Consider the following 21404-nt stretch of genomic DNA (forward strand, 5'->3'; position numbering starts at 1 on the left):
TTTTACTGCTCTTAAGTCTTGTACCAGCCTCCACGCTCCAGTGGGCCTTTTTAACAGGAAAAATTGGAATGTTGCACGGCAAGTCTGGGCAAGGAACAATTATTCCGGCTTCGCGTAATTCAGTTATTACAGGACCAATTCCTTTTTCAGCATCTGGTTTTAATTGGTATTGTCGAATTACAGGCCGATATTCGGTTTTACCGTGTATAACAACTTGTGGTGTGTCTCTCATTTGTATAAATTTTTTCGTAGAATTGGTTTGTTCTCTACGGAGAAATAAACATTGTTTCATAATGTTGCTTTGTTCCTAAGCCAATGGTCAATTTCTTGTTTCGAACTTTGCTGTTGCATGTCAGCCAAAGTGTCATAGCTCAACAGATTGTCAGTCTTATCAACATGATGTAATGCTTTTGCTGCTGCAAGTTTTGCTGTCTTATCTGCAAAGGAATTTCCTAATGAGACGGGATCAGGTTTATTAGTGTGTACAAACTGCAAGTTTTGTGGGAAGTTGTATGGCATTTAATAAGTCAGTTAGTAGTGCATCATGTGTTACTGGTTTTCCTGTTGGCGTCACCATGCCTCTATTTTTCCAATATCGGGCAAAGGTGTGCACAGTTGAGTAAGCATATTGGCTGTCAGTGTAAATTGTAACTGATTGTCCTTTCATTAATTTACACTTAATTAATTTATTATTAATTTACAATTTTCTGTCAAGGCTACTAGTTCAGCAGCTTGTGCAAAATATGATGAAGTTGTAAATCTCTCGTCATGTTTGTTTGTAGCAACAATGTGGAGACAGCATGAAGTACCTTCAGTAGTAATAACAATACAATGGAAGCACTTGCTTCCACAGACATGGATGCACAGTGTGACCTTTCACATGCTACTGCGTCTAATTTGGACAAGTAATATGCAATTGGTTTCTTTTTGTCTCCATATTCTTGCAACAACACTGACGTCATGTAATGTTCTTTGCAGTCTACAGTTTGAATGAATGGCTTCTTACAATCAGGTATAGCTAGAGTGGTATAGTGGTATACCTCCTGCACCTTGGAAGTAAATTTGGCCATCTTTGCTTAACAATGTGTCTATTTTTTGCATTTTGTCTTTTCCTTTTATCACTTTCTCAGCATGTTGCGCATGGGTAATGTAATCAGCCATACTTGCAGTCGGCATGTTTATGAAATGTTTATCCACCCAATTCGTAATTCCTGCACTTGAATTGGAGTGCAAGACATTTTTTAATTGTTGTTGATAAGGTCCGGTAGGATCCTCATCCTCCATAAGACCACTGTTTTGTTTGAACACATTAATCATGCGCACTCTGTAGTCGTCAAAGGCTTCTCTGTCTTTTTGTTTACATTGCCCAATTGCCGCATAATTTGCTCTTTTTCTGAATTTAGTAGTCACTTGATCTATCAATTGTATAATCCTTCAGTCTCAGTGGTGATATGATCTCCTCAAATTTTCCATGTCAGCAATAAATTGTTGGACATCCTCTTTTGCTGATTTTATTCCCAATAGTGTCTTTTTAATGTCATCTTCTGTCCAGGTTCAGTACACAAGAACAGTTGGTTCATTATCATTTATCACATTTGGGTTTGGCACTTCTATCATTGGAAAAACGTCTGCATCAGGCATAGTTGTAGGTGGGGGCTTGGGTGAGAAAACTCCTCCCAAGTGTTTAGACCATGAAACAGACATGGGGTCCTTTCTGGTCCTAGGTGCTGATGGTTTTTGTGCACCCTTTGGTTCCTCGCTTTGAGGTGGTTCCACGGGTAGTTGTGGATGAAGTCAAGAAGGAGAGGAAACCTCGTCAGGCTTTCTTTCCTTTTCTTGGTTGGTTGCTAACATAACCACCCGTCATCATCCTCGGTTCTAACATCCGACTTTCCTTTTTCCTTTTCTGCTAAAACAGTCCAAAATGGTACGTCGTCATACCCGTCAGTCCGCATCTTAGTCAATCTCTGTTTATTCATAGTCTCAATGTCAGTCCGTAGTTCCCTGGGCAGCTCCTTCAGCAGCAGACTGTTACACCCACGGTGTAAGAAGGAGAGGTTCCGCAGGTCCTTCATACCGACTGCTATCAGGCTCTACAACACCTGAACTTTTTTGTATTCACTATGTCTATGCATTGCATGCAATGTCTATGACTATGCATTCTTTACTTGTGTATCTTGCTTGCTGCTGTAACAGATGAATTTCCCTGCTGTGGGATTAATAAAATACTACTACTACTACTACTACTACTCCTAGTTGTCAATTTAGTCAAGTTCAGTTGTCCGTCAGACCCATATTTGTTTATCAGTATCTCTAAATGTTTTACTTTTGTCGGGTCTTGTTGTTGAACGTACTGCGTGGGACGTCGGCGTTCACATGTCCTGCCTCACCCGGAGCGAGGCGGAGGCCTGGTGCCGATTCTCACCACATCACAGGCCAGAACCTCCTGGCATAGAGCCATGGAGGTCTTCAAGAACACGTAGACCCTCACCTCCTCGGTAAAGCCAAACAACTGCAGCAACACTGTCTCCAACGTGTCCACATGGGGGGGGGGGGTGGTGATAAGGTACCTGAGGTTGACACACCTCATTGGTTGATTCTTTGTCAGCTGACCTGATTACGTCATGCCTGCAACACTCTTGGTAGCTTGGCCGCATGGTTCTCCTTACTGTGGGTCTACGGGTACCAGCCTCCAGTCTTCCCCTCTCTGGTGTCGGCCCATCTACGCCACACCCGCCTGGCATGGCATAACACTAGGGTAGCTTTGCCACGGACGTCTGAGCCAGGGTGTATCCTGATCCCTCATGATACAGCCTGCATTTCACATTTCCCTCTTCAAGCCCGTCACCATCAGCGACCTAAACCCTCCTGAAGTGCCTCCTCCTCCTACTAGGCTAATTGACAGCCAGCCAGCATTTTCGGTCAAGGCCATTTTAGATGTGAGAAGAGGGTGCAGGCACTTCCGGTACCTGGTCTACTGGGAGGGGTACGGCCCCAAGGACCGCTCCTGGGTCTCTCGTTCCCTCATTTTAGATCCTACTCTCTTGACGAACTTTTAGCGTTTTCCGGAGAAGCCAGGTAGGCCGCCAGGTGGCGCCCAAGAGGGTGGGGGTACTGTTATGTACATGCATCATTGTTTTGTTTCCCTGTCTTGTCCTTGTTTGTTTTTCTCCACAGATCCACTGCTCTTGGCTGGAGGCGGAGCTACTGGTTGCACCTGACTGTGATGTCTGGATTTTTCACCCAAGTCCTCCACGTATCTTTGTGCTGCGTCTTAAACATTTGCTTTTGCACATTTTTGGTGCCCCAGTGAATACCTCTGCCAGGTTTTAGTGTATTTGCTATTTCCTGGTGCTACTTTTTTTCACCATCGCCTAACCTGTGGTATTCTTAAAAGACTGTGTTACACCTCACCTGCTTCTTCCCTCTGCATCCAGGGTCCCGACAAACACCTCAGTGTGACAACAAGTAATACTATCACAACTACTAATACTACCACTATCACTATTACTACTGGTATCACTGCTACTATTACTACTACTGCTAGTATCAAGATTACAACTACTGTCATACCACCATTGGGTTTAGGATGTGCTGCTAAGAGCAGCACTAGGTTACTCAGACGCCTGCACTCGGCCGCCACCCACCCGCCGGACCCAAAGCAAGAATGCTAACAGCTAGCAGGTGCTCCACTGATGATGTTAATAAACGTTTATGAATGTTTATGAACATTAAGGAAGACTCATGTTGTGTCCTGAGCGCAGGTCCTCCACCAACACACACACACACACTGAGGTCCAAGTCTTGTCAAGTCTTGTCAGAAGACAAAGTGACTTGTTGAGTGACACGCTGGCACTTTTTGATGAGTCATCACGAGTCAGTGGGAACTTCCTGTGTGTGTACGTGCCAAAGGTGAGTGTTTCCTGATGTTACACATGTTGACTTGTCCCCTAAAAATCAATAGGAGGCATGACATTGCCCTCTGCGATTAAATCAATCAATCTTTTGCTGCCCCCTGCTGACTCGGAGGTTATCCGGGATGCTCGCTAGCTTGCTGTGCTGCTGAGAAGGGTTAAAGGTCATGCTTTATTAGGATATACATGTATATTTACACACGTTAGCATGCACCACATCTTCATAAAAGACATAACACAAAACACTAGCATGCTAGGCTACCACTTCAGCATAGCCTTTATACTTTATGCTGACAGATTAGCTGGCTCATGCTAACTCCATTTAAGAAGGTTTTAGCGCTGTGCTAGCTGTCAGTGGAGAAAGCACTTCCTGTGGCATCACAGCACCATGGCAGGGATGTGGTGCACCAGCGAGGCGGGGTGAGACACGGCCACCAGCTGCGGTGGGTGAGGAGCAGGAGGGGAGTGGTCCTCGTGCACGCCGCATGCCCCTCCCACTACCACCAGTGCCCTAGTGGAGGCGGCAGCGGCGGGCCGGTGCCTGGCGCTCTTCTGGTGGGCCCGCAGGCCCGCCAGCTGCGAGTAGGCCGACTGGCACACGTGGCACTTGTACGGGCGCTCGCCCGTGTGCAGGCGCACGTGGTTGCGCAGCGTGGACGACTGGCTGAAGCGGCGGTTGCAGAAGCGACACACGAAAGGCTTGTCCAGCGTGTGAATGCGCATGTGCGAGCGCAGGTTGCTGCGTGAGTTGAAGCCGCGGTGGCAGATGACGCAGCGCATGCGCCCCAGGCCCGCCGCTGCCGCCGAGGACACGGAGGAAGAGGCGGAGCTTTCGCAGGGGTGGAAGTCATCTGCAGCAGAAGAAGAGCAAAGCAGTTAGCCTGCTAGCAGACGGCTACGCTAACCTCCCAAACGTGTCTTCACCGGTTTTGCTCTTCTTTCCCTGCTCCTCGTCTCCTCCCGGAATGCCAGGAATCCCCAGGAAGGTATTGTGGGAATTTCCATACCAGACCAGCAGCTCCTGGTCTGGGGGGATGGTCTGAGGAGGACAACGTGGACATGTCAATCATCGGCCAGCAGAGGGCGTGGAGCTTTTCCCCTCACCTCCATGGCCTTGTAAAAGATGGCGCTGCCCATCTGGACCACCTCCAGGTTCTGCTCGTGCTCGTTGCGCGCGCACTTGATGTACGTCATCCAGCTGCGGTGCTCCTCCTGGCTGGCGTCCACGAAGAACCGCACGCCGCCGTCCTCGTTGAACACCTGACACACGCACACGCCACCTCGCTGTCACACGCCCCGTGCACTTCACATTGGGGGTTCGGGGGTTGGGTGGGGTGGGGTGGGATGGGTGTTACCTCCCACATGAGGTTGTTGTTCTTGTACACGTCCACGTGGTCAGGAGACACCAGGCGGCCCGTGAAAGGGCCCATCTCCGTTCCCGCCTTGATCCACGTCTTGGAGAAGATTCCTAAACCTTCCCCTGGAACGTCGAACACAGTGCGCGTGTGTGTACACGTGCGCGCGCGCGCTTATTTTGTTTTCATTGAGTGATTAAACCGCCCAAGAATGAACGAATGAACGTAACGTTTGTTTCACGATGGCAGTGACATCATTCGCGTTATGGATCAGGGCTGTTATTTCCTTTGGAAAGCAATTATTATTATTATTATTATTATTGTAATGATAACGACCAGCATTATTATTATTATTCTTTTGAAGAAAGGTGACTTTTTTTTTACCTGGAACGGAGCTTTGGGCGATGATCACCTCGCTGGGAAGAACCAGGCTGGACAACTTGTGGACCTCTGCGCGCGCGCACACACACACACACACACACACACACGAAATCATTTTTATTTGTATTTTGCGGTGGCATGAAAAGCAAGTAGCAAGAAAGAAAAAGAAAAAGGAAAGACGGAATTCGGTTGACATGGAAATAAAAGAAACTGCATGAAAAGATGACAAAACTTTTGCATGTAAAACTTGTTTAAAACGAGCACGTGGGGCGCCGAAAGGTTGCTTTGAATAAAATCAACTTTAATGCTCACAAATGATTTGATTTAAAAAAAAAAAAAGACGAATAAGAGCACATTTCATCGTAAATATCATTTTCATGCGGGAATAAATCCACCTTTTCTAGCAACACCTGAAAAAAAAATCACTTTTTGACGGTAAAAACCAAAGAAAGCAAAAGGGACCATTTTAATATTAATAACGAATCTTGTACGTTTATTTTACAGCACTTTAAAAACACAAACCATCATTTACATTTGACGGGAAATCAGTTTGTGGATTCCATTTGTTTTTTATGTTTTAAGGTTTGAAATTATTTGCGACTTTTGAACCCTAAAAACACCAAATCATGTTTTATGTTCGATCAAATCACTTTATGGTTTTTAAAGAACAAAACAATGTTGATATTCTGTGTTCAATAAAATAGCTTCATGACATTTAAAAAACGAAATCATGTCTTAAATTTTATGTCAAATAAAATACGTTTGTTATAGTTAAAAAACGAAACCGTGTCTTACCTTTTGTGTTTAATGAAATGTTTATTATATTTAAAAAACGAAATGTTTTACACTCAATAAAATACATTTATTATATTTCAAAAACGAAATCATGTCTAACATTTTATGTCAAATAAAATACGTTTGTTATAGTTAAAAAACGAAACCGTGTCATACATTTTGTGTTTAATGAAATGTTTATTATATTTAAAAAACGAAATGTTTTACACTCAATAAAATACATTTATTATATTTCAAAAACGAAGCCGTGTCTTACATTTTGTGTTTACTTCCCGCGACCCGAGCGCGGATAAGCGGCGTAGAAAAAGGATGGATGGATTTAGTGTTGAATAAAATAAGTTCATTATCGTTAAAAAACAATCCATGTTTTACATTCAATAAAAACCAAGTTGATCATATTTTTTTAAAAAAACGAAATCATGTTTTACATGTTATGTTCAATAAAATAACTTTTTGATATTCACAAATCTAAATCAAGTGACTTTTGAGCATAAAAATAATAATCATCATTTGGGGAGTTTTGTGGAGTGATGACGTCACTGACCTCCAGAGAAGGACTGGGCGAGCACCTCGGCGGTAAAAGCCGTTTTGGGGCTCGTGCTCGCGGTGTCCGCCGCCGCCACCGCGCGGTCCTCGTGAGTGAGCTGCTGTTGCTCGCCGTGCACGCGCCTCCAGCGTCCGTACAGGAAGCTGTGCACGACGTCGGACGTGATGATATCTGCCAGGTGAGGCCTCGCGCATGGCGCCTTTGCCGGGCCCGGGCCGGGAGAACCCAGGAGAACCGAACCCATGCCGGGGCGAGGAGGAGGAGGTGGAAGAGGAGGAAGAGCTGCGCCCGTGACAGGTGGAAAGTTGTGGAGAGAAAATGGAAGGAGAATAAAGTGAAGGAAGACAAAAGATGAAGTTGGTGAAAAATGAAAAGGTAAGAAATGAAGAATGAAGCAGCACAGCAACACACCCTCTTATAGCTCTCTCTCTCTCTCTCCCTGTGCGCGTGTGTGTGTGTGTGTGGGGGGGGGGGGGGGGGGGGGGGTGCGTGGATGGAGTGACAGCAACAATCACTGCCAACACAACAAGGCGGGAGAAAGAAGGCGGGACGTTCCAGGTCTTTAATGAGCTTTGGACAACAAAAGTGTCTTTATCCCACCAAGAACACCACTTAGCCTGGAAACACACACACGCACGCACACGCACGCTGCTGGAGCTCATTAGCATTCACGTGCAGGCTGCTAATAAAAGACACGGTTGCAGTAACGACCACAAGATTAGACGTGAATACGTCCTGAAACACTTCCATCCCATCGGTTTGGTTTCTGGACTTTTCTGGAAGCACACAAACACACACACACACGCGCGCACACCATCATAAACCACTCAGGCTCTACGCTAGCAAGCTAACTGGTGCTCAAGGGCAAACAACCGCCGAAGAGTCCCAACATGACAAGAAATCACACACACACACACACACACACACAAAGTACACATCTTATAAAACATACACACACACACACACACACACACACAAAGAACACATCTTATAAAACACACACACACAAAGTACACATCAAACACTCATCAGCAATCTCATGCACTGTATCACACTCACTACTCACAACAATGGATGACTTGGAGCAAAACACACACATCGACAAGGTCAATGCAGATACATGCACATGGTATAAGCATGTGATATCAACAACCACGAACGTGATGTCAACATCCATGCAAGTGATATCAGCATGTGATATCAACATCAACGCATGTGATAAACAACCACGCATATGACATCAACATCCACGCATGTGATATCAGCATGTGAAAACAACCACGCGTATCATATCAACATCCACGCATGTTATGTGATATCAGCATGTAATATCAACATCCTCGCATGTGATATCCACAACCACGCATATGATCTCAACAGCCACCCTTGTGATATCAGCATGTGATATCACCAACATGCATGTGATATCGCCAACATGCATGTGATATCGCCAACATGCATGTGATAATGGTATGACAGGAGGAGCACGTGGTGATGATAAAGTTGATGAAGAGAGCAGAGATGTGAAAGCAAACAATACATATGCAGTATAGATCTATATCATCATGTACATCATACACACACACACATCTATATCATGTATATCGTGTAGTATACACATATATATATATATATGTATGTATATGATGTAGATCATAGCTACATATAGGTATCTATATCAATGCATATATGAATCTATACTGTACCATACATATATAGCATGTAGATGTAGATGGAGCATTTGGACAATAGTAGACAAGACACAGAGATAGAAGATGTAGACTCGACAGTGTGCATGAAAAGATTCGGTGCTCACATTAAATAAGTACAACATAGGAAGTGTGTATTTATTTCTACTGTACAAAGCTCACCACGCTACGGGTAACACGCACTTCCTGTTTGATGGCCAGGACACGCCCACATGTGATCAAAGACGTCAAGTGTACTTAACGACCACTTTACTGTACTTACTGACCGCACGCATGCACGCATCATGCTGGTCTATCATCCAAATTAACTACTTCCCGTGCGCACGCACGTGCGCGTCCTGTCTTAATGACCAATGACATCACCAATCAGAGCATCTGTCGCGGGGGGAAGATGAATAATTCAATGATTGCTAATAATTATTAATAATAAATGATACTCCACAAGCACAAGCACACACAGCCAGCAGCCGGCAGACGAGACCAGCCGAGCCAAGATGGCCGCCTGCCGAGGGGGCGTGGCTTCCCACAGTGGAAAGAGAGACGCAGAAGTCAGAAAGAAGGCGCCGCTTTATTAGCCCTCATCATCATCTTCATCAGTCAATAGAATCTTCTAGAAACATCTGCAGGTTACATCTGGACCAGCGTCCGTTAAAAAAAACAAAACACCCTCCGACCGAGGGGGCGGAGCTCAGAAGAACTAAGACGGCGTGGACGGCTCTCGTGTACGGTCCTGATTTGACACCAGAAAGGCGGGGGTTGCCGCCCACTCCGATCCTTTGTCTCCTGGCCTTATAGTTGCCGTGCTAACCGGCTTCACGGCCAGGAGGCGCTAGCGTTAGCATAGCAGTCTTGAGAACAGAGGAGCTTCAGGAAGTCGACATGTACGCTTAGCGTTAGCATAGTAGCTAGTGAACAAAGAAATATTCAAACATTTAAATAGACCCCTCAACCCAAACACATCATCATCATCACCATGGTCACGCACACTTTCTCTGTGGTCCAACACACACACACGCACGCACACACAATGCTATGTTAGCAGTGTGTAGCGCAACTAGCAGGACAACACTGCCTTTGGCTAAAGCTAGCTACAAAACATAATGGTGAATAAAGCTAAAAAATGTTAGCTAATGTACAAACGAGTTAGCTAGCAGAGGAACAAATGCTAACTGCTACGCAGCTTGAAAGTGGGAAAGATCAGGAATGTTCTTCCAAGATGGCAACCCAGCTTTTGCCGCTAATTCATTGATCCAACGATTGTGTCAATTAGGGATGGATGTTCAAACTAAAACACCTTGGTCACATGACCGCAAGCACACACTAAAGTTCTGGCATGAAAGATTTCCTTAGCGCTCATCCAGACAGGTAGCGCGATGCTACGCTAACGTGCTATGTTGTGTTGGACCACAGAGAGGAAGCAAAAAAGCGTGTCCAAGATGGCGAGTCTACAAGTAAAATGAGCACATTTTGTAGAAAAAGATGTCTTTGTCTCTCAAGGTAAAACATCAACAACATCCAAACAGCCAAAATAAAAAAAAGACACATGCTTCAAAGAAAAAATAAATGCAAATTAGTTCATCAAGACTGCTAGCGTGATGTCAAAGGAGGTTTGTTCAAACGTGTCCACGCTCAGGTTGAGGAAAAAAAAAAAAAGGCCAAACAGGAAGTGGGACACACCGTCGACTTTGGAGGTTAAAAGCAGAAGACCACTTCCTGTTTTCTCTTAATCTTGCTCTACAAAAGGAAGGAGGCGGAGCGTCGCTGGGACAGTGGCAGATTGCCTTGACGACAGCACCGGTGTGGGAGGGGCGTCTAGTGATCCTAAAGAGGAAATGACAGATCACATGAGCTATGCTCAAGACACCATTTCCTGTGTCTTTATCATCACTTCCTGTGTCCTTAACATCACTTCCTGTGTCTTTGCCATCACTTCCTGTCCTTAACATTACTTCCTGTGTCCTTAACATCACTTCTTGTGTCTTTAGCATCACTTCCTGTGTCTTTGTCATAACTTCCTGTGTCTTTAGCATCACTTCCTGTGTCTTTAGCATCACTTCCTGTGTCTTTGCCCTCGTTTCCCGTGTCCTTAACATTACTCCTCATGTCCTTATCACCTCCTGTGCCTTTGCCATCACATCCTGTGTCACTTCCTGAGTCTTTATAATCACTTCCTGTGCTTTTATCATCACATTCGGTGTCTTTGCCACCGCTTCCTGTGTCTTTAGGATCACATCCTGTGCCATTATCACTTCCTGTCTTTATCATCACTTCCTGAGTCTACCTGGATCTGGGCGGGGTTCCACAGGTACGGCTGTTGGCGGTAGTACTCTGCTAGCGCCGCCGTGTAGTCAGGCAGCGAGCTCTGCTGGGATGACTGAGCTGCACACACACACACACACACACACACACACACACACACACACACACAGACACAGTGAAGAAATGCAATGCACTCATCAGTGATGTCTGCGGTAAGATGCTCCACTCGCACATTGTTTCTTGTAGTAGTCCTCCCATGCTTTACTGTAGTCACTCATCACGTTGCCAGGTTGACTCTGCTGCCCTACACACACGCACACACAATCAAGATTTGAAAGTGGGTCCAATGATGTTGGCATGGACAGTGTGTGTGTGTGTGTGTGTGTGCGTGTGGTACCAGGGTCTTGCTGTCCTGGGTTCTGCCAGCCGGTCTGGTACGTGTTGCCCCAAACACCCGTCAGGAAGGTTTGAGCGCCCCCGCAGCTGCATGCACACACACACACACACCATCAAGTCACATGTCACCCACTACTTTCTTTTAGCAGCACACACGTTGTTGCCACGGTGACTTACTTCTGGTGGGCGGGGCCCTGAGTGAAGGGACTGAAGCCGAAACCTCCGTTACTCATGATGCCGGAACCCTGAGGACACACCACCATCATCATCCTCGTCCTGGTCACGTGCGTGTGCGGAGCATACCCCAATCTTGTCGTCAATGAGCTGGCGAGCGTGCTCCATCTGCTGGGCGGAGCCTCTGATGGTGAAGACGCGTGTGTTCGGGTCAGTAGAGGGGGGCGGGTTCCTCTGCAGTTCCACGTGCGCACCAGACTGCTGGTTGATGCTCTTGATGGTTTCTCCACCTACATGCATGAGAGCCGTCAAGATGTCTGCCACACGTGGTGTGGCTTCAACATGGCCGCCTCCCACCTTTGCCGATGACCAGGCCGCACTTGTCGGCGGGAATGGTGTAGGTCACTTCCTGCAGCGGCCCGGGTGATCCCAGCGCCCAATCCCCACGACCTCTGACTCTGCTACTCCTCAGTGCAGAGCCGAATCCGTCGCGCTCCTGAAGCGTGTGCACACACAGGAAGAAGGTGTGCACATGCTCTGTGTGTGTGTGTGTGTGTGCGCGTGTGTGTGTGTGTGTGTGTGTGTGCGGTACCTGAGCGGTGTGGATGAGCTCATTGATGAGGTGCACTGCATGTTGACAGCGCTCTGGCTGACCCATCACCATGGCGACACGCTCTGGACTGATGCCATCATCTGCGAGTAAGGAGGACATCAGTGGAAGGTACTCGAATGACCCCGCAATCCAAAGACAGACCTGCTTTAAACTGGATCCGGACTCCGGCATCATTTTGAATCTTCTTGATCATTTCTCCGTTGCGACCAATGACGATGCCGACCGCAAACCTGGGAACGGGGACCTGCAGGAACAGAACCACTGTTGCTTCACCACCGACAACACGGAAGCAAAAGCTGCGTTTGTGTCAGCGGGCCGTACGTCCAAGTTGGTTCCTCCCAGCCGGGCAGAGAAGTCACTGCGTCCCGACCGGAAGTCTGCGTCCTTGTCTCGGATCACCTCCAACACCAGCTCCTTGGCCGCCTGGAACGCAGCACGTTAAGGTTCTAGAACATGCGCACGACCATCAGTGTCCTACCTGAACTTTGTACGGGTCCCCGGAGATGCGGAGAGGTTTGTCAGCTCCCGTTGGCATCGGTCCGTCCTGGATCATCATCATCTTGACTCCTGCACGCTCCTGACCCAAACAAACCCGCATGTCACACACAGCATTAGTGATCAGTGTCGTCACCGAGGTCATCCGTGGCCCGTTGAAGCATCATGCTGAAGAAGATAGTGAAGAGAGTTGGTGCGAGGACGCAGCCTTGCTTCACGCCATTGATGATCGGGAAAGGTTCCGAGAGGTCGTTGCTGTTTCTGACCTGACCACGCTGATCTTCATGCAACTGCATAACCATGCTGAGGAACTTTGGGGGACAGCCAAGATGCTCCAGGATCTGCCACAGGCCTTTTCTGCTCACGGTGTCAAAAGCCTTTGTCAGGTCTACGAAGGTGACGTATAGACCCTTGTTTTGTTCACGGCATTTTTCTTGGAGCTGTCTGAGCACGAAGACCATGTCAGTGGTACCTCTGCATGCTCTGAAGCCGCACTGGCTCTCTGGGAGGTGGAGTTCGGCCACGGTTGGTACCAGTCTGTTGAGGAGAACTCTTGCTAGGATTTTGCCCGCATTGGAGAGGAGCGTTATACCCCGGTAGTTTGAGCAGTCAGACTTTTCCCCTTTGTTCTTGTACAAGGTGATGATAACAGCATCTCGGAGGTCTTGCGGTAGCTTTCCCTGTTCCCAGCAGCATAGGAAGAGGTTGTGAAGTCTGGAGTGCAGTGCTGCTCCTCCGTGCTTCCAAATGTCTGGTGGGATTCCGTCAATGCCTGCAGCCTTGCCACACTTCAGCTGGTTTGTGGCTTTGATTACCTCATCGAGGGACGGCGCTTCGTCCAACTCATCTTTAACAGGCTGCTGCGGAATCTGCTGGAGCGCAGATTCGTCGACAGAGCGGACGGCACTGAAGAGGGTCTGAAAATGTTCTGCCCATCGGTTCAAGATGGACACCTTATCTGTGAGGAGTACCTGGCCATCCGTACTGCGCAGGGGACCAACAACTTGGTGCGAGGGGCCGTAGAATGCCTTTAACGCTTCATAAAATCCCCTGTAGTCGCCAGTGTCCGCGCAAAGCTGGGTTTTCTTTGCAAGGTTGGTCCCCCATTCATTCTGGATGATTCGCAGCTTGCGCTGGAGGTTGCTGCATGCAAAACGGAAGGCAGTTTTCTTCACAGGGCACGATGGTTGTGCTCGGTGGGCCTGGTGGGCAGATCTCTTCTTCGCCAGCAGTTGTTGGATTTCTTTGTCATTCTCGTCAAACCAGTCCTGGTTCCTCTTTATGGAGAACCCTAAGACCACTTCACAGGACTGTAAGATGGTGGTTTTCAGGTGGGCCCAGAGCATTTCAGGACACGGATCCGTGAGGGAATCTGAATCTTCCAACTTCGATTGAAGATTGGACTGGAAGACGGCTCTCACTTCAGCTGACTTCAGGCGATCAACCTGGAGTTTCCTCCTAAGGGGACCTCCTCGTTTTGTCTTGGGCTTGAAGTGGAGGTTAAGCTTGCACCACACAAGACGGTGGTCTGTGTGACATTCTGCGCTGGGCATGACTCTGGTGTGCAAAACGTCTCTGAGGTCTCGTTTGCGCATTAGGACATAGTCTAGGAGGTGCCAATGTTTGGACCGAGGATGCATCCAGGTTGTCTTGAGACTGACTTTCTGCTGCTGGAAAATGGTGTTGGTGATTGTAAGCTGCAGCTCTGCGCAGAGTTCCAGCAAAAGATGCCCGTTATCGTTGCAGTTCCCAACACCGTGTTTCCCGAGAACACCTTTCCAGGTCTCTGAATCACGGCCCACTCTGGCGTTGAAGTCCCCAAGGATAATAACCTTGTCGTCTGAAGGGGTGTTCCGTACTAGATGGCGCAGGTGTGTGTAAAATTTGTCTTTTTCCGCAGGGTTCGCTTGAAGGGTCGAAGCATACACACTGAAGAGGGTAACAAACTGCTTCTTTCTCAGTGGTAGGCGCATGGACATGATGCGGTCAGAGTGACCTGATGGGAAATTCACCTCTTGTGCACTCATATACCGCCACAGCAGACCGCCACCAGTGGTCAGACCTTCTTCATGATGGTGTTGAGCGTGATGGCAGAGGACATGTCCAGAATGCGATCTGGTTCGTCCAGCACCGACATGTGCAGACCGGAGGCGTGGAAGGTGGTCGTCTTGTCCATGTGCTAAAGCAGCCGCCCCGGGTGCAGATGACAATGTTGGTGTGGTTGGTCTTCTCTCTGGGCTGTTGAAGACTGACACAACTTAGCCACTACCTGATACCTCCGCATTGTAGATCCAGGTGCTCCTGTAGTCACTGCCTCTATAACTTCTTGTGAGAAATGAAGTCCTGGTTCTGAAGCTTCTGTTTCATGTCTCTGATGCCATCCTTCAGATGGCTGTCCGGTTGGCGATAATGAGCTCAGCACCTGGCTCCTCCAGTTTCTTGCCGAGGCTTGTCAGGTTCTTACTAAGCGCTCCACTTGTTCCAAGAGATTCTTCCTTTTCCCACGTCCAACGTCTTGGAGGAATTTCACTATTCTTTTCCTCCAATAGCTTTAGGTTCCATGCAGAGTCATCAGAACTCTTCACCAGCTCCACCTTGACAATGGAAATCCTGTTAGTGTAAACAGTTGGACAGCTTCTCTGACCACCAGTTTCACTTCTAAAGGGCCCATTTTTGACCCATGCCCACAGGGTCCTCATGGAGTATGGTCCATTCCCTCGGCTGTTCATGATCTTCCAAGGCGACATTAGCTTTGGTCAATTCATTCCAATCAAAGGTCCAGGGACTCCGGGCATGTGGGACAGGAATGGAGTCTTGTATGTACACCTCTGGAACCTCTACAACAGGAGTCACCAACACAGTGCCCGCGGGCACCAGGTAGCCCCTACGACCACATGAGGCGCCCACAGGCCTGCTTTTCATTCAGGCTTTCAGTTAATAATGAGAACAGTAGAAAGAACAGTAGAAAGAAAAGTATTGTGAAACATAAAATGTGAGTTGTGGATACCAGCATTTTGTGAATGTTTTGTTAAAACAAGCATATTTGATCTGTTTGGGTTGAAATAAGCTATGAAAATCATTTCTACAAAAATGAGTTGCTTGTGGCCATTTTCATTTTCTAAAAGTAGCTCTCGCAAGAAAAAACGTTGGTGACCCCTGCCCTACAAAGTGGTTTCCTTCTAGCTCAGCGATCTCCAGCCCCACAACACAATGACTGCCAACCACTGTCTCCTGATCCATAGTCCGCAGGTTTCAGGTTCAGCTCCTTCACCGGTCACCAATGTAGCTGTGCTCCCAGGGCATAAAAAGTCATCTTTAGCACTTTATCTCCTTTCTTAGCCTTGACCTCAACGGTTACGATGGGGACTGTAGAATCCTGGTCAGAGACCCCAGTGCCAGTACTGATCTGGTGAGAGACGAGTGCACTGCTCACTGGTGTCTCGACTGGTTTCGCGTGCTGTTCCGTCTCTGAATGCAGAACATTAGGATGTTTTAGGTTGCACGTGTCACAGTGATATGGCTCCTACATTCGCTGCTGATGGAACCGAGGATAAATCCCATTTTGCTTTGGACACTTTAGCATGGAGTGAGGCTGTTGACAGCAAGGACAGGTTTCTGAGGGAATGCTCCTGGGGTGTGACACCTGCTTTTGTTGCTCAGACGCGGCGGGTTGGAGAAGTGGCAGAGCTGTTGCTGCACGAGCGTGGCTGTGACTTCATTCTGCTCGTGCATGATGCTACAGATTGCGTTATCAGCTACAGTTGGGACTTGCGGCATGGGGGCCTGTTGCTGTAGGTCTTCATCATACACTACTTGTGGTTGTGGAGCTGCAGGCTGACCAAAGATGGCGTTTGGCCTTTGTTTACAAACTGGTCCTTGAAAGTAACGGTAGGACTCGATAGCCACTACATCAAGTAAAAACCATGTGACTCGAAGCCATGTCCTGCCACTTCCGCACTGTTTAAATCCTAGTTACCCTGGGGGTGCAAGACCACACTTCTTCTGTTTCAAGTGCACACACCGCCCGCCTGACGACTCTGTTTAAAGTCCCCCCAGTTAAAGTTGAGACATCTACGTCAAGGGTTAAGGGAACTCACCCAGGTATCATCCAGACCATGAACAGTAACCCTTTCATAATGTCACACAGCACTGGACCCTACTTCTAATAGCTGCTTCCCTTCACTTTGATTTGTTGCTCTTGATAAGGACCTCACCCAAATACGATAAGTAGGACCTGGAAACCATACCTGGGATCGTTTACTCACCCAAATATGATCAGTAGGACCTGTTCCTTTAAATTACAACCTATAAGAAATTCACTTGACTTGTACTGCATACTCTTGTATTAAAGAAGGCGTAGCACACCAAAGTAAAGCACAAAACTAGACCAAAACCCAACACACAGGACTCCTCCAATCAAGAATGGATCATGAATCACTTGTTACCTGCAGCTGTTTGATGGTTTCTCCTCCTCGACCAATCACCAGTCCAACCTTGCTGGCTGGGATCAACATCTCCTGCACCAAGGCCCCGCCCTCCCCGTCACCATGGAAACTGGGACCGTTTCTACACCGCTCCACGATCTGGACCAGTAGCCGCTTTGCCTGTCTGTGTGCGCGCACATGTGCACGATGAGCTGGTGTAGGTGATGATCACAGGAAGTGGGGTGTGTTTCAGACTCACTCGATATTCTCTGGAGTCCCAGTCAGGGAACACGGGCGCTCCATCAGACCTCCACTGTCTACACACACACACACACACACACACACACACACACACACACACACACACAATGTGTGAAGGTGTCACAATTCCTTAAACAGGTTCTGGCCCACTCGGACTCACCAGCCGCAATCTGGATCTTACATCCTGATTCTAACTGGATCCTGGTGATTTGTTCTCCGCCTCTGCCAATGACTGTCACACGCACGCAAACAGGAAGAGGGGTGTTATCATTCATTCCCACAGGTCAACCAGTCAGGGTGAAAGGTCACAGGTCATACTTACTGAAGCCCACCATCCTGTCAGGAACTTTGTAATCTTCTGTCATCACCCTAAACACACACACACACACACACACACACACACACACACACACACACACATCTACCTCACCTGTACCCCTGACACGTGTGTGTGTGTGTGTGTGTGTGTGTGTGTGTGTGTGTGTGTGTGTCATACCGTTGGTGCCCCACAGCTGCCAGCTGATTACCTACACACACACACACACACACACACAAGAATGTCAAACACAAAGAATATAATACACAGTAATACTACTACTAATAACAAAATAACAATACTACAAAAAATCATAAAAATAATGCTAATATAAATACTACTACTAAACAATAATGACACTACTAATCAAGTACTACTAGATATACTACTAGTACATCTGATAATTAAACAACAGAAACAATAGTACTACTAATGCAAAACTCTCATAGATCTATAGACATAGATATGAGTTAATGAGGTAACTAGCAGACATAGATCTATAGACATAGATACAGTATAAGAGTTAATGAGGTAACTAGCAGACATACATCTATACATATAGATATAAGAGTTAATGAGGTAACTGGAAGACATAGATCTATAGATATAGATATGAGTTAATGAGGTAACTAGCAGATATAGATCTATAGATATAGATATGAGTTAATGAGGTAACTAGCAGACATAGATCTATAGATATAGACAGGTAATAAGGGCTGTTGTAGCTAACGGACCATGTCAACAGAGGTTTGTGATGTGGGTGTGGCCACAGTCCAGATGGCCCAATGAGCATCATGAAAGCATGCGTTGGTCCAAGCCAAAGAAAAAGCAAAGACGTCTGACGGCAGCCACGTCAACGCTCACCTGCGTCCTCTCCGGCCCGCTTCTGTCCGGCGAAGTAGAGCGAGGAGGCCTCGCCGCTTCCTGCCGAGCTGTTGATGTGCGTCACGCCGTCGCCGCCCATCTTGCCCACCATCTGGACACACGTTAGCACAGCACCTTAGCACGGGGGCTAACGGGAAGTTAGCTCCCTGTGACAGCAGCAGTGTTAAAGCGGGCTTGCTGACGTCACGGATGAGTCACTGTCAGTGCCAGGGGGGTCATGACCCGTCACATTGTTCAAGTTACGTAAGTTAGCTAAAAGGACAGCAGCTGGTAAGACAAGTTGACAACTCTGTGCACTAAAAGCGTCCATCCGGGCCGGTCCTACTTGTTGGTTCCGATGAGTCCAACAGGTTGTCATCCTCACTGACACGTCTGCCCACCCCGAACCTAGCCCCCCCTCCCTCCCTCGTCGGCGTGACAGCTCCTCAAAGTCCCCCAAACTAACTCCCCAACTTACTAACTCCGTCCCTGCCGTGTCAGCACAAACTTGTGAAAAGTGTGCACGCCTAGTTAGCTAGTTAGCATGCTAGTTGGTGTGTGTCTGTGTGCGCGCGCGCGTGTATGTGTGCGTGAGTGTGTGCGTGTGTGTGTGTGTTGACGGAGCGCATAAGTTGCGAGCAGCAGCACAACACACAAGAACGCCAATAAAAGTGCTTGGAATCGACCGAAACGACACGGCTCGATTCGGAACCGGTGTGTGCGGAGCCCCGGTGCGGCTGTTACCTGCCGGGCCCTCTGTAAGACATCGGCCAGGCCGTCTGACTTGAGCCCCGGCTGGTTGATCGAGGCCTGTCCCTGCACCAGCTCCGCCATCATAGCGCCACTAGCTAGCCGCTAACTGTTAGCCGCTAGTATTAGCCGCCGATGCTAGCTGGGCTCTGGCAGTCGTCGGAGATGCTGTACAGCAAGAGGGCTCACTCTGATGGAATCCTTCAAAAGCGCACTCAAGTGCCACTTGGTGTATACTTAATAACAATGTCAAGAAAGTATTTATTAACCTCTGCTCATCTTTCTCTGGAGCAAAAGCTGTATTCTTAATAGAGTAAATGAGCAATGATAGGGACGAACACAAGCTAGCAGACAAGCGTCAAACAAGAAACCTTCATGACGAATCATGAATTAAAAACCATTCCTACCAGCTATGTGGAATGTGTACTCCTCGACAGACACGATCAAGTCTCGTACTGCTATTCAAGATTTAAATAAAACCCTTCTTTAGTTGTCCCGAACAGCCGTGTCTTATTTCATGCACCGAGTGACTGATCTTGCTCTCAGGACGATCTCTGCCAGTTCTCAGCTGTTGGACGCGTTTCCGCTTCCGTGTTGAGTCACGTGGTGAGTTCCACAGGTGGACGTGAAGTTTGAGAGCGAAAAGATTGAAATGATTAAGAAAAAACAAAACAAACAAAAGTTTGTTGTCGTACTGTGATGACGTCACGCGTTCTTGGATGGAATGCGACTTAATGCAACTTATTCAAAGACAAAAAACACGTGAATGCTAACCTCCACTGACCATGTGACCTCTCCATTACCTTCTCGTGACCTCACACGCGCACGCACACACTTGGTAGGTGCTGTCAATCACAAGCTAATAAAACACAAATGACTTTCTTTCTCCTTTTTTATTTGTTTTGCACTCTTTCCAGGCTCTCACACACGCACACACACGCACACACACGCACACTTAGAGCCACTTAAGGCTCTTTGTGTTTCCTGTTGATGTACAAAAAGCTCTTCAGACACAATCATGTTCCACTCTGCACACCACTTTACAAACACACACACACACATCAGTGTTGATGTTTCTTGCTGTGGAGGCATCCTCTCTGATGGTGTGTGTGTGTGTGTGTGTGTGTGTGTGTGTGTGCGTGACATGTACACATGTACAGTATGACTATGATATTAAATGGTAGGCGTGTCTAAAGTCTGCAGCACATTCAGAAAATAACATTCAACAAGAAAAAGAAAAAAAAGTGAAAATCAGCAGTCATTCTAGAAGAATTTAGTCATCCTGTATTATTATGAGGAAACATAATGTCATTTTAGTAGCATCAAGTTGAAATATTCCAGAACAAAACAGCTTCTTTTAAAGTTGTAATACGACGAGGAACAACAAAACAGATAAAGTTGTCATTTCTGGATAATGACCACAGGTTTGTGGAAAACGTTACAGCGTTTACAGGAATAACGTCAAAATATCACGGGAATGAAGTCACAATTACAAGAAGAAACATTCACAAAGATTACATACTGAAAAAGCTACAAGAAATATTTGTCAAATTAAAAAAACAATAACAGCAGAAATGGAAGAAACAGCTGCCATTTTACCACAATTATCTCCAAATATTATGAGGAAAAATCATGTCGTTTTCGTAGCATAGAGTTGACTTCTTTTCTGCCCTCCAGACATGAAATACCACCTCTATAGTCACCTTTACACTCCTATTACCCAATATAGTAGACATAATAAGAGAAAATAAGACGTAGAAAGCTTGTTTATGACCTTCTAAATACACTTTTTAACATTGTTAGAGCCCTCCAGACATGAAATACCACCCCTATAGTCACCTTTACACTCCTATTCTGCATTGTATACATCACATTGCAAGTCTTATGATGCAGGGACTCAATACAGCATACATGATTTTTATCAACTTATTGGATGGAAGTCCAGTGCACGTGCGTGTGTGTGCTACAGATCAACACACTTAGACGTAGTACAATGAGTACATACTGTGTGTACTGTGTGGCAAAAAGCAGCACAGTCTGAGTTTGTATCAATTTACAAGAAATAATCTAGAAGAGAAAAATGAAAAGAAAATGAAAAGTTTCTGAAAAATGTACAAGATTTCATTTTTATTTAGCAGACAAAAGATTGTA

The 21404-nt window shown here is 46.9% G+C and overlaps 2 protein-coding genes across 5 annotated transcripts; both read right to left on the reverse strand.

The window, feature by feature from the left end:
- Positions 1-4088: 4088 nt before the first annotated feature.
- Positions 4089-7432, reverse strand: prdm12b (PR domain containing 12b). Its single transcript, XM_054773785.1, has 7 exons — positions 7404-7432; positions 6990-7274; positions 5654-5719; positions 5270-5394; positions 5019-5174; positions 4839-4953; positions 4089-4765 (listed from the first exon to the last, which is right to left on the reverse strand). The coding sequence occupies exons 2-7, from the start codon at positions 7234-7236 to the stop codon at positions 4293-4295; spliced, it is 1182 nt and encodes a 393-aa protein (XP_054629760.1). The 5' UTR covers positions 7237-7274; positions 7404-7432; the 3' UTR covers positions 4089-4292.
- A 1818-nt stretch (positions 7433-9250) lies between these two features.
- LOC129179917 (far upstream element-binding protein 3-like) lies at positions 9251-19805 on the reverse strand. 4 transcript variants are annotated; one of them, XM_054773771.1, is made up of 18 exons: positions 19248-19340; positions 18504-18615; positions 17820-17850; positions 17646-17692; positions 17484-17555; positions 17322-17379; positions 17084-17246; positions 12622-12720; positions 12465-12566; positions 12285-12387; positions 12123-12223; positions 11888-12026; positions 11660-11820; positions 11534-11601; positions 11358-11443; positions 11193-11264; positions 10983-11080; positions 9251-10522 (listed from the first exon to the last, which is right to left on the reverse strand). In XM_054773771.1, the coding sequence occupies exons 1-18, from the start codon at positions 19338-19340 to the stop codon at positions 10514-10516; spliced, it is 1614 nt and encodes a 537-aa protein (XP_054629746.1). In that variant the 3' UTR covers positions 9251-10513. The 4 variants fall into 4 exon arrangements, with proteins under 4 accessions (XP_054629746.1, XP_054629745.1, XP_054629743.1 ...); XM_054773770.1 differs by lacking the exon at positions 19248-19340 and adding an exon at positions 19661-19805 and having other exon boundaries at positions 11888-12223; XM_054773768.1 differs by having other exon boundaries at positions 11888-12223; positions 19248-19390.
- Positions 19806-21404: the final 1599 nt, after the last annotated feature.

This window comes from Dunckerocampus dactyliophorus, chromosome 4, assembly GCF_027744805.1.
Source record: "Dunckerocampus dactyliophorus isolate RoL2022-P2 chromosome 4, RoL_Ddac_1.1, whole genome shotgun sequence".
Lineage (NCBI taxonomy): Eukaryota > Metazoa > Chordata > Actinopteri > Syngnathiformes > Syngnathidae > Dunckerocampus > Dunckerocampus dactyliophorus.